Source organism: Petaurus breviceps, unplaced genomic scaffold (genome assembly GCF_028583685.1).
Source record: "Petaurus breviceps papuanus isolate PSGF00001 unplaced genomic scaffold, PetGlider_PUasm1.0 188, whole genome shotgun sequence".
Taxonomy (NCBI): domain Eukaryota; kingdom Metazoa; phylum Chordata; class Mammalia; order Diprotodontia; family Petauridae; genus Petaurus; species Petaurus breviceps.
The window spans coordinates 10,795-29,539 of NW_027185804.1; the positions used below are offsets into that span (position 1 = coordinate 10,795).

Here is an 18,745-nt window from a genome sequence, read left to right on the forward strand (position 1 = left end):
ACACTCATACACACACATATGTAAGACCATACTCTGCTTATTTCCACTTGTCATCCATTTCTCTGAAGATGGGAAGCATTTTCTTTCATAAGTCCAACTCTTTCCATGTTTTTCAAAATCAGCCAGTTCATCATTTCCTACACCACAACAATATTCTCAAGATGGCAGAGTAAAAGCAGGGACTTGCTTGAGATCTCCCCCAAGCCCCTCCAAATACCTGTAAAAAAAATGATACTAAACAAATTCTAGAGCAGCAGAACTCCCAAAATGACAGAGTGAAACAAATTTCCAGCCCAAGACAACCTGAAAGATCCACAGGAAAGGTCTGTTGTACCAGTCTGTGAGAAGAGCTCAGTCCAGCACAAAATGTGTTAGTATAGATCTGGGGCCAGCAAACCTGGAGCAGGCTTCAGGGGATTGAATCACTGAAAGCTATGGCAGGTTCCAGACTCCTAAACACAAAAACAACCCTAAGACAACTTATAGGGTCAGCAGGAAAGGTCTGTTGGATCTGGGTGAGAGGGGAGCACGGTCTGGCCCCAGGCACAGGGCAGCAGCAGCAGTGGCTTCTTCCAGAGCTCTCAGCCCAGAGACAGTGGGAGGATTGAGCAGCTGATCAGAGGGGGATTGCAGGGATCTTTTTGCTGGTGCTGAGGCAGGATTCCCTTGCTTTGCCTTGCTTGAATCTGGGTTGAAGTCCTGGGTGGAGGTCCTGGAGTGAGGAAGAGTGCTAGCATGCCTAAGCTTGTGGCAGCAGTGGAGACAGAATCCTCTTCACAGTCAGAAGGCAGAAAAGAGTCCTTGTGGTCACTCACAGACCAGGAAATGGGCCAGGCGAGGAGTAAACATCTCTCTTTTGATCATACTACCTTAGAGGAACAGAAAATTTACAGGTCCCTAGAAGTATCTCTGAAAACAGCTTTGGCTCAAAAACTCTGAAACTTGGGACAGTATACCCTTCACAGTGGAAGCAGAGTCCTACCTTAACAAAGAGTTAATAAGTCAAGTAATGGACTGGGGAAATGAGCAAACAGCAAAACTCAGACTATAAAATCTTACTTTGGTGACAAAGAAGATCAAAACATACAATCTGAAGAAGACAACAAAGTCAAAGATCCTACATCCAAAACCTCCAAAAAGAATATGAATTGGTAGTAGGCCATAAAGAGCTCAAAAAAGATTTTTAAAATCAAGTAAGAGAAGTAGAGGAAAAATTGGGAAGAGAAATGAGTGTGATGCAAGAAAATTATGAAAAATGAGACAACGGCTTGGTAAAGGAGACCCCCCCCCAAAAAAAAAAAAACACTGAAGAAAAAACACGTTAAAAAAGACTAAAAAACTGCAAAAACTTCAAAAAGCCACAGTGAATAGAGTGCCAGCTCTGGAGTCAGGAGGACCTGAGTTCAAATCCGGCCTGAGACACTTAACACAAAACTAGCCATATGACCTTGGGCAAGTCACTTAACCCCAATTGCCCTGCCTTCTCCCCTCCAAAAAGCAACAAAACAAAACTCCAAAAAGCCAATGAGAAGAAGAATGCTTTAAAAAGTCTAATTGGACAAATGGAAAAGGAGGTCCAAGAGGTCACTGAAGAAAATAATTCCTTAAAAATTAGAATGGAACAAATGAAAGCTAATGACTCTATGAGAAATCAAGAAATTATAAAATAAAACCAGAGGAATGAAAAAATAGAAGACATTGGAAAATCTCTCATTGGAAAAACAAGTGACCTGGAAAATACATCCAGTAGACATAATTTTTAAATTATTGAACTAGAAATCAAGGGGATGGTCATCAATTGGGGAATGGCTAAACAAGTTGTGGTATATGAATGTAATGGAATACTATTGTTCTATAAGAAATGAGGAGCAGATGGACTTAATAATAACCTGGAGAGACTTATATAAACTGATGCTGAGGAGAGCATTACCAGGAGAACTTTTTACACAATTACAGGCACATCACATGTGTGACAACCAACTTTGATAGACTAGGCTCCTCTCAGCAATACAAGGTTAGAAGACAACTCCAAAAGACTCATGATGGAAAGGGATATCCACATCCAGAGAAATAACTACACAGTCTGAATGCAGATTAAAGCAAACTATTTCCTCTCTCTCTTTTGTGTTTTGTTTTGTCCCGTCTTTCTCATTGTTCACTCCATGGGTTATAATATTTCTTTACAACTTGACTAATGTTTAATGTGAAGGTATTTGTAGAACCTTCATCAGATAGCATGCCGGCATGGGAGGGAGGTGGGAGGAGAGCAAGAGGGGAGAAAATTTGAAACTCAAGGGATTGTGAAACTAAATATTGTAAACTAAAAATAAATAAATAAATTTTAAAAAATTAAAAAAATTATTGGACTACCTGAAGGCCACGATGAAAAAGAACCTAGACATCATCTTTTAAGAAATTATCAAGGAAAACTGCCCTGATATTCTAGAATCAGGGGGGAAAATAGAAATGGAAAGAATCCACCAATCACCTCCTGAAAGAGATCTCAAAAGGAAAACTCCTAGGAATATTGTAGCCAAATGCCAGAGTTCCCAGGTCAAGGGGAAAATATTTCAAGCAGCCAGAAAGAAATAATTCAAGTATTGTGGAAGCACAATCAGGATAAGACAAGATTTAGTAGCTTCTATCTTAAAGGATCAAAATACTTGGAAGATGATGCTGGAGGGCAAAGGAACTAATATTAAAACCAATAATCACCTACCCAGAAAAACTGAGAATAATCCTTCTGGGGATTAAATGGAAATTTGATGAAATAGAGGGCTTTCAAGAATTCTTGATGAAAAGAATAGAGATGAATAGAAATTTTGATTTTCAAATACAAGACCCAGGAGAAGCATGAAAAGGTAAACATGAAAGAAAAATCATAAGGGACATATTAAAGATGAATTGTTTACATTACTACATGGAAAGATGATATTTGTAGCTCCTGAGACCTTTACTGGCATTAGGGTAGTTGGAGGGGAAAAAAACAGAATGTACACACACACACACACACACACACACACACACACACACAAAGAGGGCATAGGGTGAGTTGAATATGAAGCCATGACATCTAAAAAATTAAATTAAAAAGTTTTATTAAAATTAGAAAATAATTTTTATTATTTATTTTTTTAAAATAAGAATGTACTAAGAAGAGGAGAAAGGAAGAGGTAAAATGGGGTAAATTATCCCACATAAAAGAGGCAAGAAAAAGCTTTTACAGTGGTGGGGAAGAAAGGGGAAGTGAGAGGGAATGAATGAACCTTATTCTTATTGAATTTGGCTTAAGGAGGAAATAACATACACACTCAATTTGGTATGGAAATCTATCTTACCCTACATGAAAGTAGGGGGAAAGGAGAGAAGAGAGGTGGGAATGATAGAAAGGAGGGCAGATTGGGGGAAGGGTAATCAGAAGCAAACACTTTTGAGGAGGGACAAAGGAGAGAATAGAATAAATGGGGGTGGGATAGGATGGAGGAAAATACAGTCTTTCACAACATGACTGTTATAGAAGTGTTTTGCATGACTACCCATGTATAACCTATTTCAAATTGCTTGTCTTCTCAGTGAGGGTGGGTGGGGAGGGAGGAAGAGAGAGAATTTGGAACTCAAAGTTTTAAAAATGAATGTTAAAATTGTTTTTACATGCAACTGGGGAATAAAATATACAGCCAATGGGGTATAGAAATCTATCTTGCCCTACAGGAAATTAAAAGGGAAGGGGGTAAGAGAAGAGGGGGTGGTGATAGAAGGAAGGGCAGATTGGGGAAAGGGATAATAAGAATGTACACTGTATTGGGGTGGGAGGAGGAGAGGGATGGGGAGAAAATTTGGACCTCAAAATCTTGTGGAAGTGAATGTTGAAAACTAAAAATAAATTAATAAGAAAGAAAAAATATCTTGAATTATTTTTAAAAACCAATATTCTCTACTTTCTTTTTATTAGTGTTGTGGGCCCCTTCAGAATCACACTTTGCTTCTATAACATTATTATTATAACATTCCTGCAGGACCCAGTGCCTCTGCACAGGCTCACCCCCTTCCACCTCAGCCTCACATATGAATTTCTTCCCAATGTCATCCATCTGAAGGGAGAACTTCAGCTTGCTGATGCAGGAGCAAAGCAGTCCATCCTCCAAGGTCTCAGCCTCTGATGTTTCGATGCCCTCCAGCATAGGCCTGTTATCCTTATACCAAGACACCCTGACAGCTCTGGGAAAGAAGGAGTGGATCCTGCATGTCAAGGTCACACTTTCCCCAGGCTGGGGATGGTCTGAGGAACACCGGATCTTTTTCAGCTTGGGCTGAGCTGGAGAGAGAAAGAGCACTAGAGTCAGAGTCAGGGCATAAGATGGGGTACACTGTGTTGGGAGAGCCCGTGAAGTCATCTGAATCCTGGGGGGCTGCGAATCTTCATGGAAAGGGAAAGGGGAAACATGTCACTAAACAGAGGCCCAGAACTAAGGACAGTTCCTCAGTACCACCAGCCCACACTGACTGATCACTCCCTTCCACAGGGAGTTTTCCTGCCTGTGCTGCTTGGATGTTCCCTTCACCTCTCAGAGATATAGTTCCTACATCTGCAAAGTGAGGGAGCTGAAGTAGATGACCTCTTTCTATCCTTTTGTTTCTAAATCTGTGATCCAGTGATTGCTGAATTCCCTCCTGCTCTAATTGCTATGGCCTTGTGACTTCTATTTGTCCATACTGCCCAATATGTTATTGAGTCAAAAAGCACTTACAATGTGCCAGATAGTATAGTAAGCTCTGAGGATACAAAAATAAAAATAAAAAAATAAACAACCCCTGGCCTCAAGGAGCTCACATTAGATTAATGGACAAGACAACATGCAAATAACCATGTACAAACAAGATATTGACTGGAAAAGCAGACGCTAATTTCAGGGAGAAGGTACTAGCTTTGAGGTATTCAGAGAGTTTCCTTAAAAAAGTGGGATTTTCAGGGGCACCTAGGTGGTGCAGTGGATAGAGCACTGGCCCTAGAGTCAGGAGGACCTGATTTCAAATCCATCCTCAGACACTTGACACTTATTAGCTGTGTGATCCTAGGCAAGTCACTTAAACCCAATTGGCTTACCAAAAAAAGTGGGATTTTCACTGAGACCATATAGAAGCTAGGGAAACCAGGAGGTGGGGGTGAGGGAGGGACAGCAGTACAGGAATAGGAGACAACCCGTGAAAAACCCCAGTCAGGAGATGGAGTGTCTTATGCAAGGAACAGCAAGGAAGCTAGTGTTACTAGACTGAAGAGTACATGGAGGGGAGTAAGATATAAGAAGGCTAGAAATGTAGGAGGTGGGGGAAGGTTATAAAGAGCTTTAAATGCCAAATAGAGAATTTTATGGTTTTTTCTGGAAATGATAGGAAGAGACTGAAGCTGATTGGGGGAAGGGTTGCAGTGAGTAGCTCAAAACATGGTCAAATCTATGCTTGAAAACTCTCTTTGATAGCTGAATGGAGAATGGACTAAAGTGGGAAGAGAATTCAGGAAGAGAAAGTAACCAGCATGCTACAGTAGTTGAGTCATGAAGCTTAGGCCAAGATGGTGGCAGGGTCAGAGAAGAGAAGAAATCATATAAGAAATGTTATGAAGGTAGACCTGACAGGACTGGGCAACTGATTGAATACTGGGGGGGAGGTGGTGGCCTGGGGAAGTGAGGAGTCAAGGATGACACCTAGGTTTTGAGCCTGAGCGAGTGGAAGGATGATTTTGCCCTTGATAGTATAGAAGAGTTAGGAAGAAGGGAGGGTTTGGGAGGAAAGATAACAAGTTCAAATTTGCACATGTTGAGCTGGAGGTGTCTATAGGAAAGCTATTTCAAGATGTCAAATAAACAGTTGGAGATTCAAGACTGGAGGTCAGGAGGAGATTGAGAGAGGATACATAGATCTGAGAATAATCTTCATAGAAATAATCATTAAGTTCACTGGAGGTCACCAAGTGAAATAGTATACAATAAGTATGCAAACACTCTCTAGTTAAGTTCACTGCAGTTCAATTTTGCATTACATATTTTTTAATAGGAGTTCCATGTATGTAAGTCCTATTTTCCTATAGAGACTTAGGGAAGAAGCATCATATAAGGAAAAGAACAGAATCTGGAGTCAGACAAGGACATAGAGCTGAAGTCCAAGTTTACTCAGACCAGTGTTTGCTCAGTGTCTAAGTACAAACCACTTCACTTCTCTGAAATAGAGTTTCTTCATCATGAGTCAGTCAGTCAGTCAACAAACGTTTACTACATACTTACTATGTGCTAGGCACTGGGCTAAGCACTGGGATACAAAAATAGGCAAAAGAGAGTCCCTGTCCTCCGGAAGTTCCCATTCTAAATATTTATAACCTCCCTGTGTGGTTGTAAGGAAAACATTCTCTAAACCTGAAAGCACTAAAGACACTTACACTGTAAGATTCCCATTATTGTGACTGTTGTTATTATTATACAATAAGCTGCTGAAAATAGGAAGAGCTATGTTTGTTACACCACATACTACCCTCTCCCCATTCCTACCACCATACCTGGTGGGTTCCCTGCTTAGAATAGACAGGTCAAACACATGGCCCAGAGGCAAGCACAAGCACATGCACAAGCACAAGCACATGGCACACAGGCAAGCAACGCTCCCAAATGTGGCCCAAACCACATTAAAATGTAATTGGGAAATAGTTTTTAACAAATATTAATATTTTAACAAAATAAATTAAAATATAATAAAACATAGATAATGTTGACATGTGACTTTCTAACTGAATCCTTATGTATGGTTTAGTGGCCACCATTTCTACTTGTGTTGGTCATAATTGAAGCATGGTGCTCAGTTCTGGCTGTCACATTTTGGAAGGGACATTGACCAGCAGACCATGTTCAAAGATAGAAGACAGAAGTATGGTAGAGGCCAGAACATTCATCAATCAGTCAATACCACTGAAGATGTTTAGCCTGGACAAGAAAAAACATGACAGTTGTCTTTAAGTATTTGAAGGGATAGCCTTCAGAAAAGTGGTTACATTTATTTCAATGGCCTTAGTGGGCAGAACTAGGTAAAATTGGCATAGGCAGGCTTCAGTGAGGTATAGGGTGAAAAAAACAACTTCTAATAACATGAATCATCAGAGTGTGAACTGGGTTAGAGAATTATTAAGCCATGAGAAATGATAAAATGGACAATTTCAGAGATAACTGGGAAGATTTATATGAACTGGTGCAGAGGGAAGCGAGCAGAAACAGAATAATTTGTACAATAACACCATCATAAAGAAAAATGACTATAAGACAGTTGGGAATTCTGATGAATGGAATGAGCATTCATGATTCCAGAGAACTGATGATGAAGGGCATTACCCACCTCCTCACACAGAGGTGATGGATCAAGATGCTGACTGAGACATGCATATATGGACATAGCCAATAGGAATAATTGCTTTACCTGACTGTGTGTGTTTGTTAGGGATATTTGAGATGGAGATGGAAGAGAAGGAAAATAAAAGGCTTCCTAATCAAAAGTAATAATCAAATAAGTTTTAAAAATAAAGAAATAATTTTAAACATAATAAAAAGTAAGAAGAAAAATAAGAAGTCTTATTTTAAAAAAATAAGACTGAGCTCTCTATGAGGGGAATGAGTTCTACATTATTAAAGATCTTCAAACAGAGACTAGATGACCACATGTGAAAAATATCACTTCCAATGCTTTCTTTTTATGCTGTGTGACTATGACCAAGTTGCTTGACTTCTCTATATCTCAGAGAAATCTCCTCACCTGTAAAGTAGTGTTAATAAAATATTTCCTAGGTGGCACAGTGGATAGAATGTTAGACCGGGAGTCAGAAAGACCTGAATTCAAATCTTACTTCAGACATTTACTAGATGTATGACCCTAGGCAAGTCATTTAATCTCTTTCTGCTCCAGTGTCCTCATCTGTAAAATAACAACACCTACCTCCCAGAGTGGTGAGGAGAAAATTAAATAATATTTGTGAAGTGATTTATAAACTTAAAATGCTATATAATTGCTATCTATGTTATTATGATGGGGTTGTTGTAATGAAAATCTTTTTATAAATCTTAATAGTGCTAACAAAGAATAAGCTTTATAATTTAGAGAATGGATAATTTGCCTAAGTAAAGGTTGGGAAAGGTAAATTCAAAGGTCTTTTCTAGCTCTGAAATTTGACAATTGACAGTTGTGAAAGGGAAGGGGAGGGGAGGGGTGAGCTTTGTTCTTCCTGGCTCCAAGATGACCTCTTCTGTCCCTTTACATGGACATGGCCATTGCTACCTTCCCATCAAGGTTGGTTATCTTAAGTACCAGCTGTCTGAGATACTCTAAAGCCACAGAAAATGTGGGAATAACCCTTAGAATACAATTAAAGGTCACCTTCCACCCTCAGCTCACCTATGACCTTCAGATGGATCTTCTGTCGCAAGGGAATCTTGAGGGCTGAATGTTCCACCTGGAGAAGGAGATCTGCTTCTGTGAATGCAGCCAGATCAGATATCAGGGTGAGACTGCCTGATACTCCAAAGAAATTATGTTTTAGGTCCTGGGCTTCAGCAGTCAAGGTAAACCTTGCCTGGGTCTCCATCAACTTCATGGCTTCTGAATTTTCCTCCCTTTCCATACCCTGTGTCCTCCAGCTAATGAGAAGCTCTTCCTCACTCTTGGGGTGGATCTTTAGGAAAAACTTCAGTGTCAGAGGTTTGGGCCTGTACTGCCAAATCACAAAGTGGAAAGTCTTCGGCTCCTGGTGCTTGACGTACTCTGTTGCTGGGAGTGGGCACAGTACAGGTGCCACTGAGGAGAGAGATGTGTGGTCCTGAGTAAGCTAAAAACAAATCAAACAGCAGATCCAGAGACTTCCCACCCCACCCACTTCCCAACCCTATCAAAACCAAGGACAGACACTAACAGAGAGAATGAGCAGATACCCAAAGTGGGCAGGAAGAGATAAGTAGTAGAAAGCCCTAGCCTGAGAGTGCAGAGACCTAGGCCCTAAGTCTTGCCTCTGCCATTGTCCGAATGTGCACCAGCCCTGGAGTCAGGAGGACCTGAGTTCAAATGTGGCTTCAGACACTTAACACAAAACTAGCCATGTGACCTTGGGCAAGTCACTTAACCCCAACTGCCCTCCAAAAAGCAAAACCTGACCACAAACCCTCTGACTTTCAGATTTTTCATCAACAAAATGAAGATAAGAATGCCCTCACTAATTCCCTGCCAGGGGCTGTTATGAAGAAAAGACTCTGTGAACCTGACAGCACAACAGTAAAGTAAGTTATTATTATCATTTTTGTTTTCAGAAACATCATGCTGTATACTTGCAGCAAGGGTCATGTGCTTGAATGTGAGTTCTTCTTAAGAATTTCTTTCTCTCTGGACCTCCATTTCTACAAATGTAAAGTAAAGGGCTTGAATGAGATCCAGATCCCTTCCAATAATGATTCATTGTGGGAGGGGAAGTGGCAGGGGGAACAGAGAGAAAGAAGAAAAAAAGAAATTTACATGATATTTCTGTTGTATATTTGAATGGAACAGCAAGCAATGCATAGGAGATTTGCAGTTTCATGTACAATCATTTTTTTTTATTATACTGTGTTGTGGAAATGCTTGTTTTATTCCATGAATTAAAAATAATTTTTTTTAAAAAGTACTCATGCTACTTCAGATTGTAGCCATTTTGTTTTGGGGCAAGTTTGGTGACTGTAGGAAGAGGATGGACAAGGTTCTCTGCGTCTCCAAGAGAGAAGGAAGCAGGATCACTATATGCATGTATTTCCTGCTTCCATTAGAAAATACTGAGCAAATTCTGGGCACATTCACCTTCCTCATCTCATTGTCTCAATTTTAGACATTGGAAAATTGAGGTCTAGAGAAGGGGAGTGACTTTCTCAAGGACATCTGGTGAGTTACAGAAGCAGCTGGGTCCCTAGACCACTGGTCCAAGCATTCCATGCCCTGGATCTGGCTGCCTGGCATCAGGGGTCACCCAGACCCCTGCCCTTCCCAATCTGTGTCCTTCCTCTTGGATACAGCAGACATAGCCAGGGATAACAGAAAGAGTCAGGAAAGGTAAATCTCTTATGAATTTTCTGCATGACTATGGACATCTAATTTAACCATAACATAATGTCTGACACATTAATAAACATTGATTGACTGATGGATTAACTTTTCTCAGATTCAGTCTCCATATCTATGAAATGGGAGCAAGAGTACATCTGCTATCCATCTCACAATCCTCTGATGAGGGACAAATTAGATGGCAATTATGTATGAAAGTGCTCTTAAAAAATTAAAATTGACTAAAATACGTAAAAGAGAGCAGGCGAAAGTTCAGAAGTGGACCTAGGCACACATGCAAGACAGTGTGAACTATAAAAGGGGACAGGAACAAGAAAGTAACCTGTGATTTCATTATGATAGGGAACTCCCAGGTGAGGAAGCTCCCTCCTCCAATACAAACTGATACCTTCTCTTCAATTTACAGTCTTAGAGCATGCCCAAAGAGGTTAAATGATTTACTCAGGTTCACACAGACCATGTGGTTCAGAAGCCTGAGATGAGTCCAGTTCTTCCTGGCTCCAAGGTTGGCTCTCCACTCACTACTCTAAGCTACCAAAATTCCACATATAATTCAAAAACAAGGATTACATAATGGAAACTCATGGTTTTATTTCCTCTGCTGTCCTTTGCACAAGGAAATGTTCATGTTTGTCAAAGTCATAATTTAAAAATTTCAAGAATATGTAAAATGAGGGAAATCTGAATTACAGTACTTACTTTTATTAAAATTTATCAAGTAGAAACCTCTTCCAAGGCCTTATTTATCATAGTGTGGAGGGGGTGACCCTGGATTTTCAGAGTCTATGCCAGTGATTCTTCTGAGCTGGCAAGGCCTGAAATGTAAGTGTGGGGTGAACTGTGCATCTCTCAACTAAGGACAGGCCTAGCTAGCAGAGGCTTATTAGCTGGGAGTGAGAGGCTCTTTCCTTGTGCTGAAACCTGCTCTCAAGAGAAATTCATGATTTCATTCAAGAATAAACCAGTGTCTAGGGGTGGCTAGGTGGTGCAGTGAATAGAGCACCAGCCCTGGAGTCAGGAGGACCTGAGTTCAAATGTACCTTCAGACACTTAACACAAAACTAGCCATGTGACCTTGGGCAAGTCACTTAACCCCAACTGCCCTCCAAAAAGCAAAAATAAAGTGGGAAGGGACTGTGAGTGACCTGGATTGTTAGAAAGGGAACCCACAGCAATGAGGTCATGGATCTTTCAGTATCACAGGCTGCTAGTGCTGGAAAGGACCTTATATATCATACAGTCCAGTATCTTCATTTTAGAAATGAAGAACTGAGGTCTAAAGAGTTTATATATGACCCCAGATAATATCACAGTCAGGATTCAAACCCAGATCTTCCTCATCTAGTGGTGATGCTTTAGGAAATTCTTATTTCTACCACACAGCACTGCCTCCTTTTGAAGTACAAGGATCCTCACTATTCATTTCTAAAACTTATGGCACCAAAGGCTCTCTAGTCTAAAATGGTTTTGTTCTAGAATTTCATTTGGAGTTTCTCCTGAGAGTAGTGTCGAAGACAAGTAAAGACAGTCATTTGGAACAATGACAGCCACCAACACTATGTGTTCCCTTCAGTCCCCCTGTTCATCTCCTCCTCTATGCTCCCTCCTACACCTCCTAGGGACCACCCTGCTGATTGTGAGATGCTGGACTCATTTCAGCACCTTCCCCCGTTGTTAAAAATTATTTTTTGCTTTTTGGAGGGCAATTGGGGTTAAGTGACTTGGCCAAGGTCACACGGCTAGTTTTTGTGTTAAGTGTCTGAGGCCGGATTTGAACTCAGGTGCTCCTGACTCCAGGGCCAGCACTCTATTCACTGTGCCACCTAGCCACCCCTGTTAAAAATTTTTAAACAAATTATTTTGATATCTTTTATTTAATATCATCCACATTTCCCAGTGTATTCCTCCCCTTCATCACCCCAAAGAGTCTCTTACCTTTCCTGAAAAATCCAACCCAAACAAAGACACCTAAACATATCACTAGTATCAGTAGTATGCACACAATGATCATCCAAACTGTATTGCTTGTAAGCCCTGCAAATGAAAGGAAGGAATAACTTCAGATGGCTGTCTCCATGATCATCACCACTAAGTTTCACTGCCCTTGAAGGATACTGGCTTAGAGCTACCTAGTATTTATGCCATGGTATCAAGTCCCTAGTTCTGGATCCCCAAGAGATTGACTCCCAATTCCTTCCCCCTCAAAGTTGCCATGTTATCACTCATACCTGGACTAACTTAGACCTTCCTACACTCTCTGACTCTTTCTCCCAATGGATGTCCTTGACTTTTGACTCTCCAAACATAGTAAATACACAAGTCTCCATTTCCTCTAAGATCCTCTACTACAACAACTAAAAAATGTTCCCTGCCAGTTTACTCAGCGTAGAAAGCAGGGCTCTGACTAGTGCCTAGTTGAATGAACAACTTAGGCTTTGGGGATAAGCAATACCCAAGACATGTTCAAATAAACTTTGTAATTCATGATGTGAAAATAATTCAGTTGAGATTCTGATAAGAACTCAAGGTATCCCTCTCTACTACAGTAAGATGCAATGCCAGGAAACAAGATTCCATGGGGAGAGACCCTGGGACTTCATCTCATGGTAGAGAGATAGAGATCACAGGACATCGACCCCTATAGAGATCAACCCAAAGACCCTAAAAATCTACTGCTAGAGAAACAACCAGTATGACACATGGTGAAAGAGGTTGAGGTCAGGCCCAGGAAAAGCTCATCTTTAATATGGAGAGTGAAGTGGGGGAAAAGTACATCATCTGGTAGTTTCCTATGTTAACTAACTATTCTTGCTGATTAAATATTAAGCCCAGTCTTTCTACTCCACCAGAGTCTGTGTTCCTTAAAAATCTACCAAATTTTAAGACTCCAGACTCTGCAAATCATTATTTTAAGTTGTTCAGCCCATTAACCCTGAAGAAAAGCTCTAGTCATCCTACCATAGGTATGGCTCTGAACCAGAGTAGTTCCCCAAATATCAGAACTGGTCCATCCAAAATCCTTGGCAGGATCTAATCCTGCTGCTTTCTTTAGATGGCCTCTGTTCTCCTTTACCTATAAATATCTCACTTAGGACTCTGTTTATTCTATATACTCCCTAAAGTCCTCTTGGAAAGAGGTCATGGTAAAAATTTTAACATATGAAATAGGTAAATAGAACCTAGCATGTATGTGGTAGCCCACATGTTCTATGTGCCTGGACTGTGTTGTCATGCCCCTACATACTAAGAATTTTATGCAGTCTGTGGTAGAGCTTCAGGCTTCAGTATGACACAAATATTATAATAACTTTAGGTGTCACCTTCGTACAATGCAATGTAATACCATAAAGCAAGATTTTTGTGACCAAATATCAATGTGAAAGACCGGGACAGAGAGACCCAGAGGAGAGGAGCAAGACCAAAAAAAGGAAATAGAAGAGAGACAATAAATCAAAGGAGAAAAAGAGTCAGATGGAAACAGAGGAAGGGAGGGAAACAGGAGAAGAGCAGGGGAAAACAGAAACAGTAGAAGCAAAAAAAATGGAAAAGATGGAATGAGGAGAAAAGTGGAGATGAATCAAAAATGAGAGAAATAGAGAAAAAGAGGCAAAGAGGAGAAGAGAGGGAATTAGTAAGGTATATTCCATCATTCAATATACAATTGAGCCTAATTTTTCAAAGGAGCAAGAACAATATATAGAATTCACTACACTGAATTTAAGAATCTGTAAAGCGAGGGAGGACAATTACCTGACACAGTCCAGGTAGTGATGTTCTGCAACGGGATCAACAGTGATTTATCTACACACAGGTAGGCAGATGCATTGTCTTCCAAAGTTGGGAACAGAATAAAGCTGCTGGTGGCATTGAATGTACCATAATTGTTCCAAATGGAACTCTTGTAGATGTACTCAGAATTGTCCACATCTAGAGAGTGAGTCCCTTGAACCACATTCTCCCAGAAGATTAGAACTGACTGAAGGCGGAACCCTGCCATGGTGCACTCCCCTGTGTACACTTTTTTTTCCTCCACTACAGTTTCTTGTGGCAACAGGTTGCTGGAGGGATGAGCTGTAAGGTGATAAGACTTATTGTTGGGCAAAGCTAAGGACTCATTGAAAGCCAGTCAGTCAATCAATAAATATTTATTAAGCCCCTACTGTGTGCAAGGCACTGTGGTAAGCACTGTTCCAGGAGATTCACTTGTCACCATCCCCTCAATCACTAAAGGATACCCTCCCCACAATCCAAAACACACAAATACACACACAAACACACACACACAGAGGTGGTCTTCATCTATGCTGAATCAAAATAGAACAGGAAAAAATTATTCTTTGGGATTACTTTACAGATGAAGAAATAAAGTAGAAATGTCCTTCTCAGAGTCACACAGAGTAAAAGACATGACTACTGATGAGTGTCCCTGGAACCTAGACCCCCTGGACCATTTTTCAATGCACCAAACATTCACAATTTCTTACATAGAGGTTCTTCCTCTGCTCAGGAAGACTTCAATCACTCCCAGGTGCAGCCCACTTTACTAGACAGTGTCATGAGTCACACTCTGTGGGCACTCTAAGGTGAGAGGCTGGAGAGGAGGCAGGAAGGAAATGAAGGGAGTGCGATTTTGTACACATGTCACCACTGGCTCTACCCATTAGTGAAGATCAGGAAACTAGAGGCCCAGGGCTCTTCATTTAATTTTTTTAAAGGCTTCATTTTAAAATAAGCAGCAATCAAATAATATAATTTGTCATCTTGATCATTATGACTCATTTCTCTAGGGATCCACCTCCTGTGTCTCCTCTAAACCTTAGTTTTAACTTTTGACTTTTGGAGCTCTCCCTTCGGAGACCATTTGCTATTAGAGAGCATCCCATGGTCTTTGTCCTGGCCAGCCACCATGCCTGAAAGACAGGAATCACCTCCTGGTTTCACCTCCATCTCACAGAATCTTTCCCTTCTTCTTCTAAGAATCAACTCAAGAACAACATGAAGCCTTTCCTGATGTCTGCAAATGCCCATCCCCTCTCTGAACTGCCATCTATTTGATTATTGTGTATTTATTTCCCTTATATTTATTCTACTCTAATCTGTTCTACCCCACTCTAATATATTCAATTATACTTAGATTTATGGGAATTTTTTTTATTGAAGGCAACTAAGTGGCCTAAAGCAAAAAAGACTTCTATCCAGGCTCAGACCATGACTAGCTGTGTTACCCTAGGAAACTCACTTAATGTCTCTCAACCTCAGTCTCCTTTTCTGTAAAATAGGAATGATAATGACACCCAACTCCCAGGGTTGTTGCATGAAGAGCAAATGGTTGCCTGAAGATCAAATGAAATATCACAGGTATGGGGTTATAGAGTATCCCTACAATTTTAGTGTGGTTTTAAGCTAGTAAAGCTGATAAATTTTCAAATTAAAACCAAACTCAGATTTTGAACACTCTGAATAAAATTACTTTTGAAAGACCTTATGTAAATATCATTACCATTACCTGTGGTCTCCCCTAGACAAAGCTAAGTTTCTGGTAGCAAAGATTCTTCCATTCCTTGTATCAATATCCCTGACACTTAAGACTCTGACTGACACCTAAGGTGTCACTTAATAGTCCTTAATCAATAGTTGATTAATTGATTAAACAGAAGAGCACAGGAGAGGAAGGGGACAAGAGCAGAGGAAAATGGGAGAAAAAACAGAAGCAAAGAGAAGGGAATAGGGGAAATGAGACAAAAGGGGAAGATGACAAAAACATAGGAAAAGAGGGGAAAAGAGGCAAGGAGGAGGAGAACAGAAAGGAGGGAGTGAATAAGGTATATTCCATTATTCAATATACAATTAAGCCTAGTTTTTCAAATAAGTAAGAATAATATATACAATGTTCTACACTGAATTTAAGAATCTGTAAAGCTAAGGAGAACAGATACCTGTTACAATTAAAATAGTGCTGCTCTGCAATGGGATCAACAGTGATTTATGGGCAACCACACACTGGTAGATAGTTCCATTGTCTTCCAAAACCGGGTGCAGGACAAAGCTACTGGTGGCATTGAAGGTACCATCACTGTTCCTAATGGAGTTCGTGGAATTGCCCTCAAAAGTCTCCACATTCAGAGACTGCATCCCTGGAAGCACTTTCATCCAGGTGATATAAACTGGTTCAGGGTAGTACTCTGTGACGGTGCACTTCAGGGTGTAAGCTTTCTTTTCTGTTACTGTAATTTCTGGTGGCAACAGGATGCTGGAGGGCTGAGCTATAAGGAGATAAGACTCATTGTTAGGCCATGCTAAGAGGTCTTTGGAAGACAGTCAGATAGTCAGTCAGTCAATCAATAAATATTTATTTAGCACCCACTATGTGCAAGGCACTCTGCTAAGCCCTGTTCCAGGAGATTCACTTGTCACCATCCCCTCATGCACTAAAGGATACCCTCCCCCACACTCCAAAACACACAAATACACACACACACAGAAGTGGTCTTCATCTATGCTGAATCAAAATAGAACAGGAAAAAAATTATTCTTTGGGATTATTTTACAATGAAGAAACAGAGGTACACAGAGTAGAAATGTCCTTCCCAGAGTCACACAGAGTAAAAGACATGACTACTGATGAGTGTCCCTGGAACCTTGCCCCCTGGCCCATATTTTAATGTACCAAACATTCACAATTTCCTACATGTAGGTTCTTGCTCTGCTCAGGAAGACTGCAATCACTCCCAGGTGCAGCCCACTTTACTAGACAGTGTCATGACTCATACTCTGTGGGGACTCAGTAAATACTCTGGGTTGAGATGCAGGATTAAAATCAATGGCCTTTGGAGGCCAGAAGCTCTGGGTTTAGGTAGCAGCTTGGATAACTTTCTGTGTAAATGTGGAGAAATCACTTTTCTGATCCTCAGTTTCCTCCGTGATAAAATGGGGGTAATAATCTTTGCTTCATAGGTTTGTCATAAGGAAAGTGCTTTGTAAATCTCACAGGGCTCTAGAAAGGGATGTCACCATTACTGACTGACTGATCAATTAACACATAATCCACCATCTCACCCGGACATTTCCAAATATCAGCCATGCAATACACAGGGTTCACTAGAGACCAGGACCCTTCTCACTCACCCATGACGTCCAGCCTGGCTGTTCCTTGTACTAGGCTAGGAGGGATGATTATGTCACACCTGTACTTTCCTCCTTCCTGAAGCTGGATATGGGGTAGGTGGAGTGAGGCATCTCCCTTCCTCAGCTCTGACATTGAGATGCTGGCTCCTGGTCTGACCTGAGTCCATTTGCCTCCATTGTACTCAAAGATTTTGTCTTCATTGGTAGAGTTCCATCTTTCCAAATACCACCTGACTCCGATGAAACTAAGGTTCAGGGGTGAAGAACCATAGCCAGACAAGAGACAAGGAATGGTGACATTTGCATTGAGGGATACGATCTGAGTCTTCTCATCCCTCACTTCCAGGGAACCTAGAAGAATGAGAGTAGACAGAATGTGAGCTGAAACCAAAGTCATCACCTCCCTGTGTGGTACCCAGAGGGCTAAGCAATAGAGTCACAGGATGGGTCAGATTTAATTCAGAGAGCATTTATTAAGCAGATGTTAGGTGGAAGGCATTGGGCTACATACTGGAGATGAAAAATAAAAACAGTGTACAGTTTGGAACAAAATATAGTACAGGCATACCTGGTTTTAATTACATTTCACTTTATTTTGCTTCACAGATATTAAATTATTTACAAATTGAAGTTTTGTGGCAACCTGCATAGAGCAAGTCTTTTGGCACCATTATTCCAACAGCATGTGTTCATATTGTTTCTCTGTGTCACATTTTGGTAATCTTCACAGTATTTCAGATTATTCGTTATTGTTATATCTGTTATGGTGATCTGTGACCAGTGATCATTGATGTTACTACTCTTATTGTTTGGGGGCACCAAGAACGGTGCCTATCAAAGATTTCAAACTTAATCAATTAATGTATATCTTCTGATTCTTCTACCAACTGGCCATTTCCCATCTCTCTCCCTCTCCTCAGGCTCCTCTCCTCCTGAGACACAAGAATATTGAAATAAAATCAATTAATAACCATACAATGGCCTCTAAGTGTTTAAGTGAAAGTGAGAGATAATCAGGGTGACAAACTTCATTGCTGTCTAATTTAAGACATTTCCAGAGCCTCCCCAGTCTTCAGTAAGCATCACCCTGATGAGTCAATAGCCATCAACATCCAGGAAAGACCTTCCACCACCAAAAAGTTTACAACTTGCTAAAGGCTCAGATGATTCTTGGCAATTTTTGGCCATAAAGTATTTTTTCATTAAGAAATATACATTGGTTTTTTAGACATATTACTGCATACTTGATAGACTACAGTATATTGTAAACATAACTTTTATATGCCCTGAAATATCAGAAAATTCATATGATAAACAATATTTGTTTTATTGAGATAGTCTAGAAATAAACCTGCCAAATCTCCCAGATATGCTTCTGGCCTTCTACTAGGTTATACTGCATTCTACCTGGATGATATATCATAACTATACTATAAGGAAAATGAAGGCAGAAAGGAGCCCGGAGAATTGGGAGGATCAGCAAAGGCTTCAAGGAGAAAGTGGCACCTGA

The 18,745-nt window shown here is 40.5% G+C and overlaps 1 protein-coding gene across 1 annotated transcript in view; it reads right to left on the reverse strand.

Moving 5' to 3' along the window:
- Positions 1–3,084: 3,084 nt before the first annotated feature.
- LOC138163665 (uncharacterized) overlaps positions 3,085–18,745 on the reverse strand; it is a 59,128-nt gene continuing 43,467 nt past the window's right edge. Inside the window, exons 3-8 of the mRNA XM_069091084.1 lie at positions 17,236–17,586; positions 16,047–16,373; positions 13,861–14,181; positions 12,046–12,144; positions 8,425–8,823; positions 3,085–4,315 (exon numbers count right to left, since the gene is read on the reverse strand). Of these exons, the coding sequence (XP_068947185.1) occupies positions 3,918–4,315; positions 8,425–8,823; positions 12,046–12,144; positions 13,861–14,181; positions 16,047–16,373; positions 17,236–17,586 (1,895 nt within the window). The 3' untranslated portion in view covers positions 3,085–3,917. The remainder of the gene's footprint in view (positions 4,316–8,424; positions 8,824–12,045; positions 12,145–13,860; positions 14,182–16,046; positions 16,374–17,235; positions 17,587–18,745) is intronic.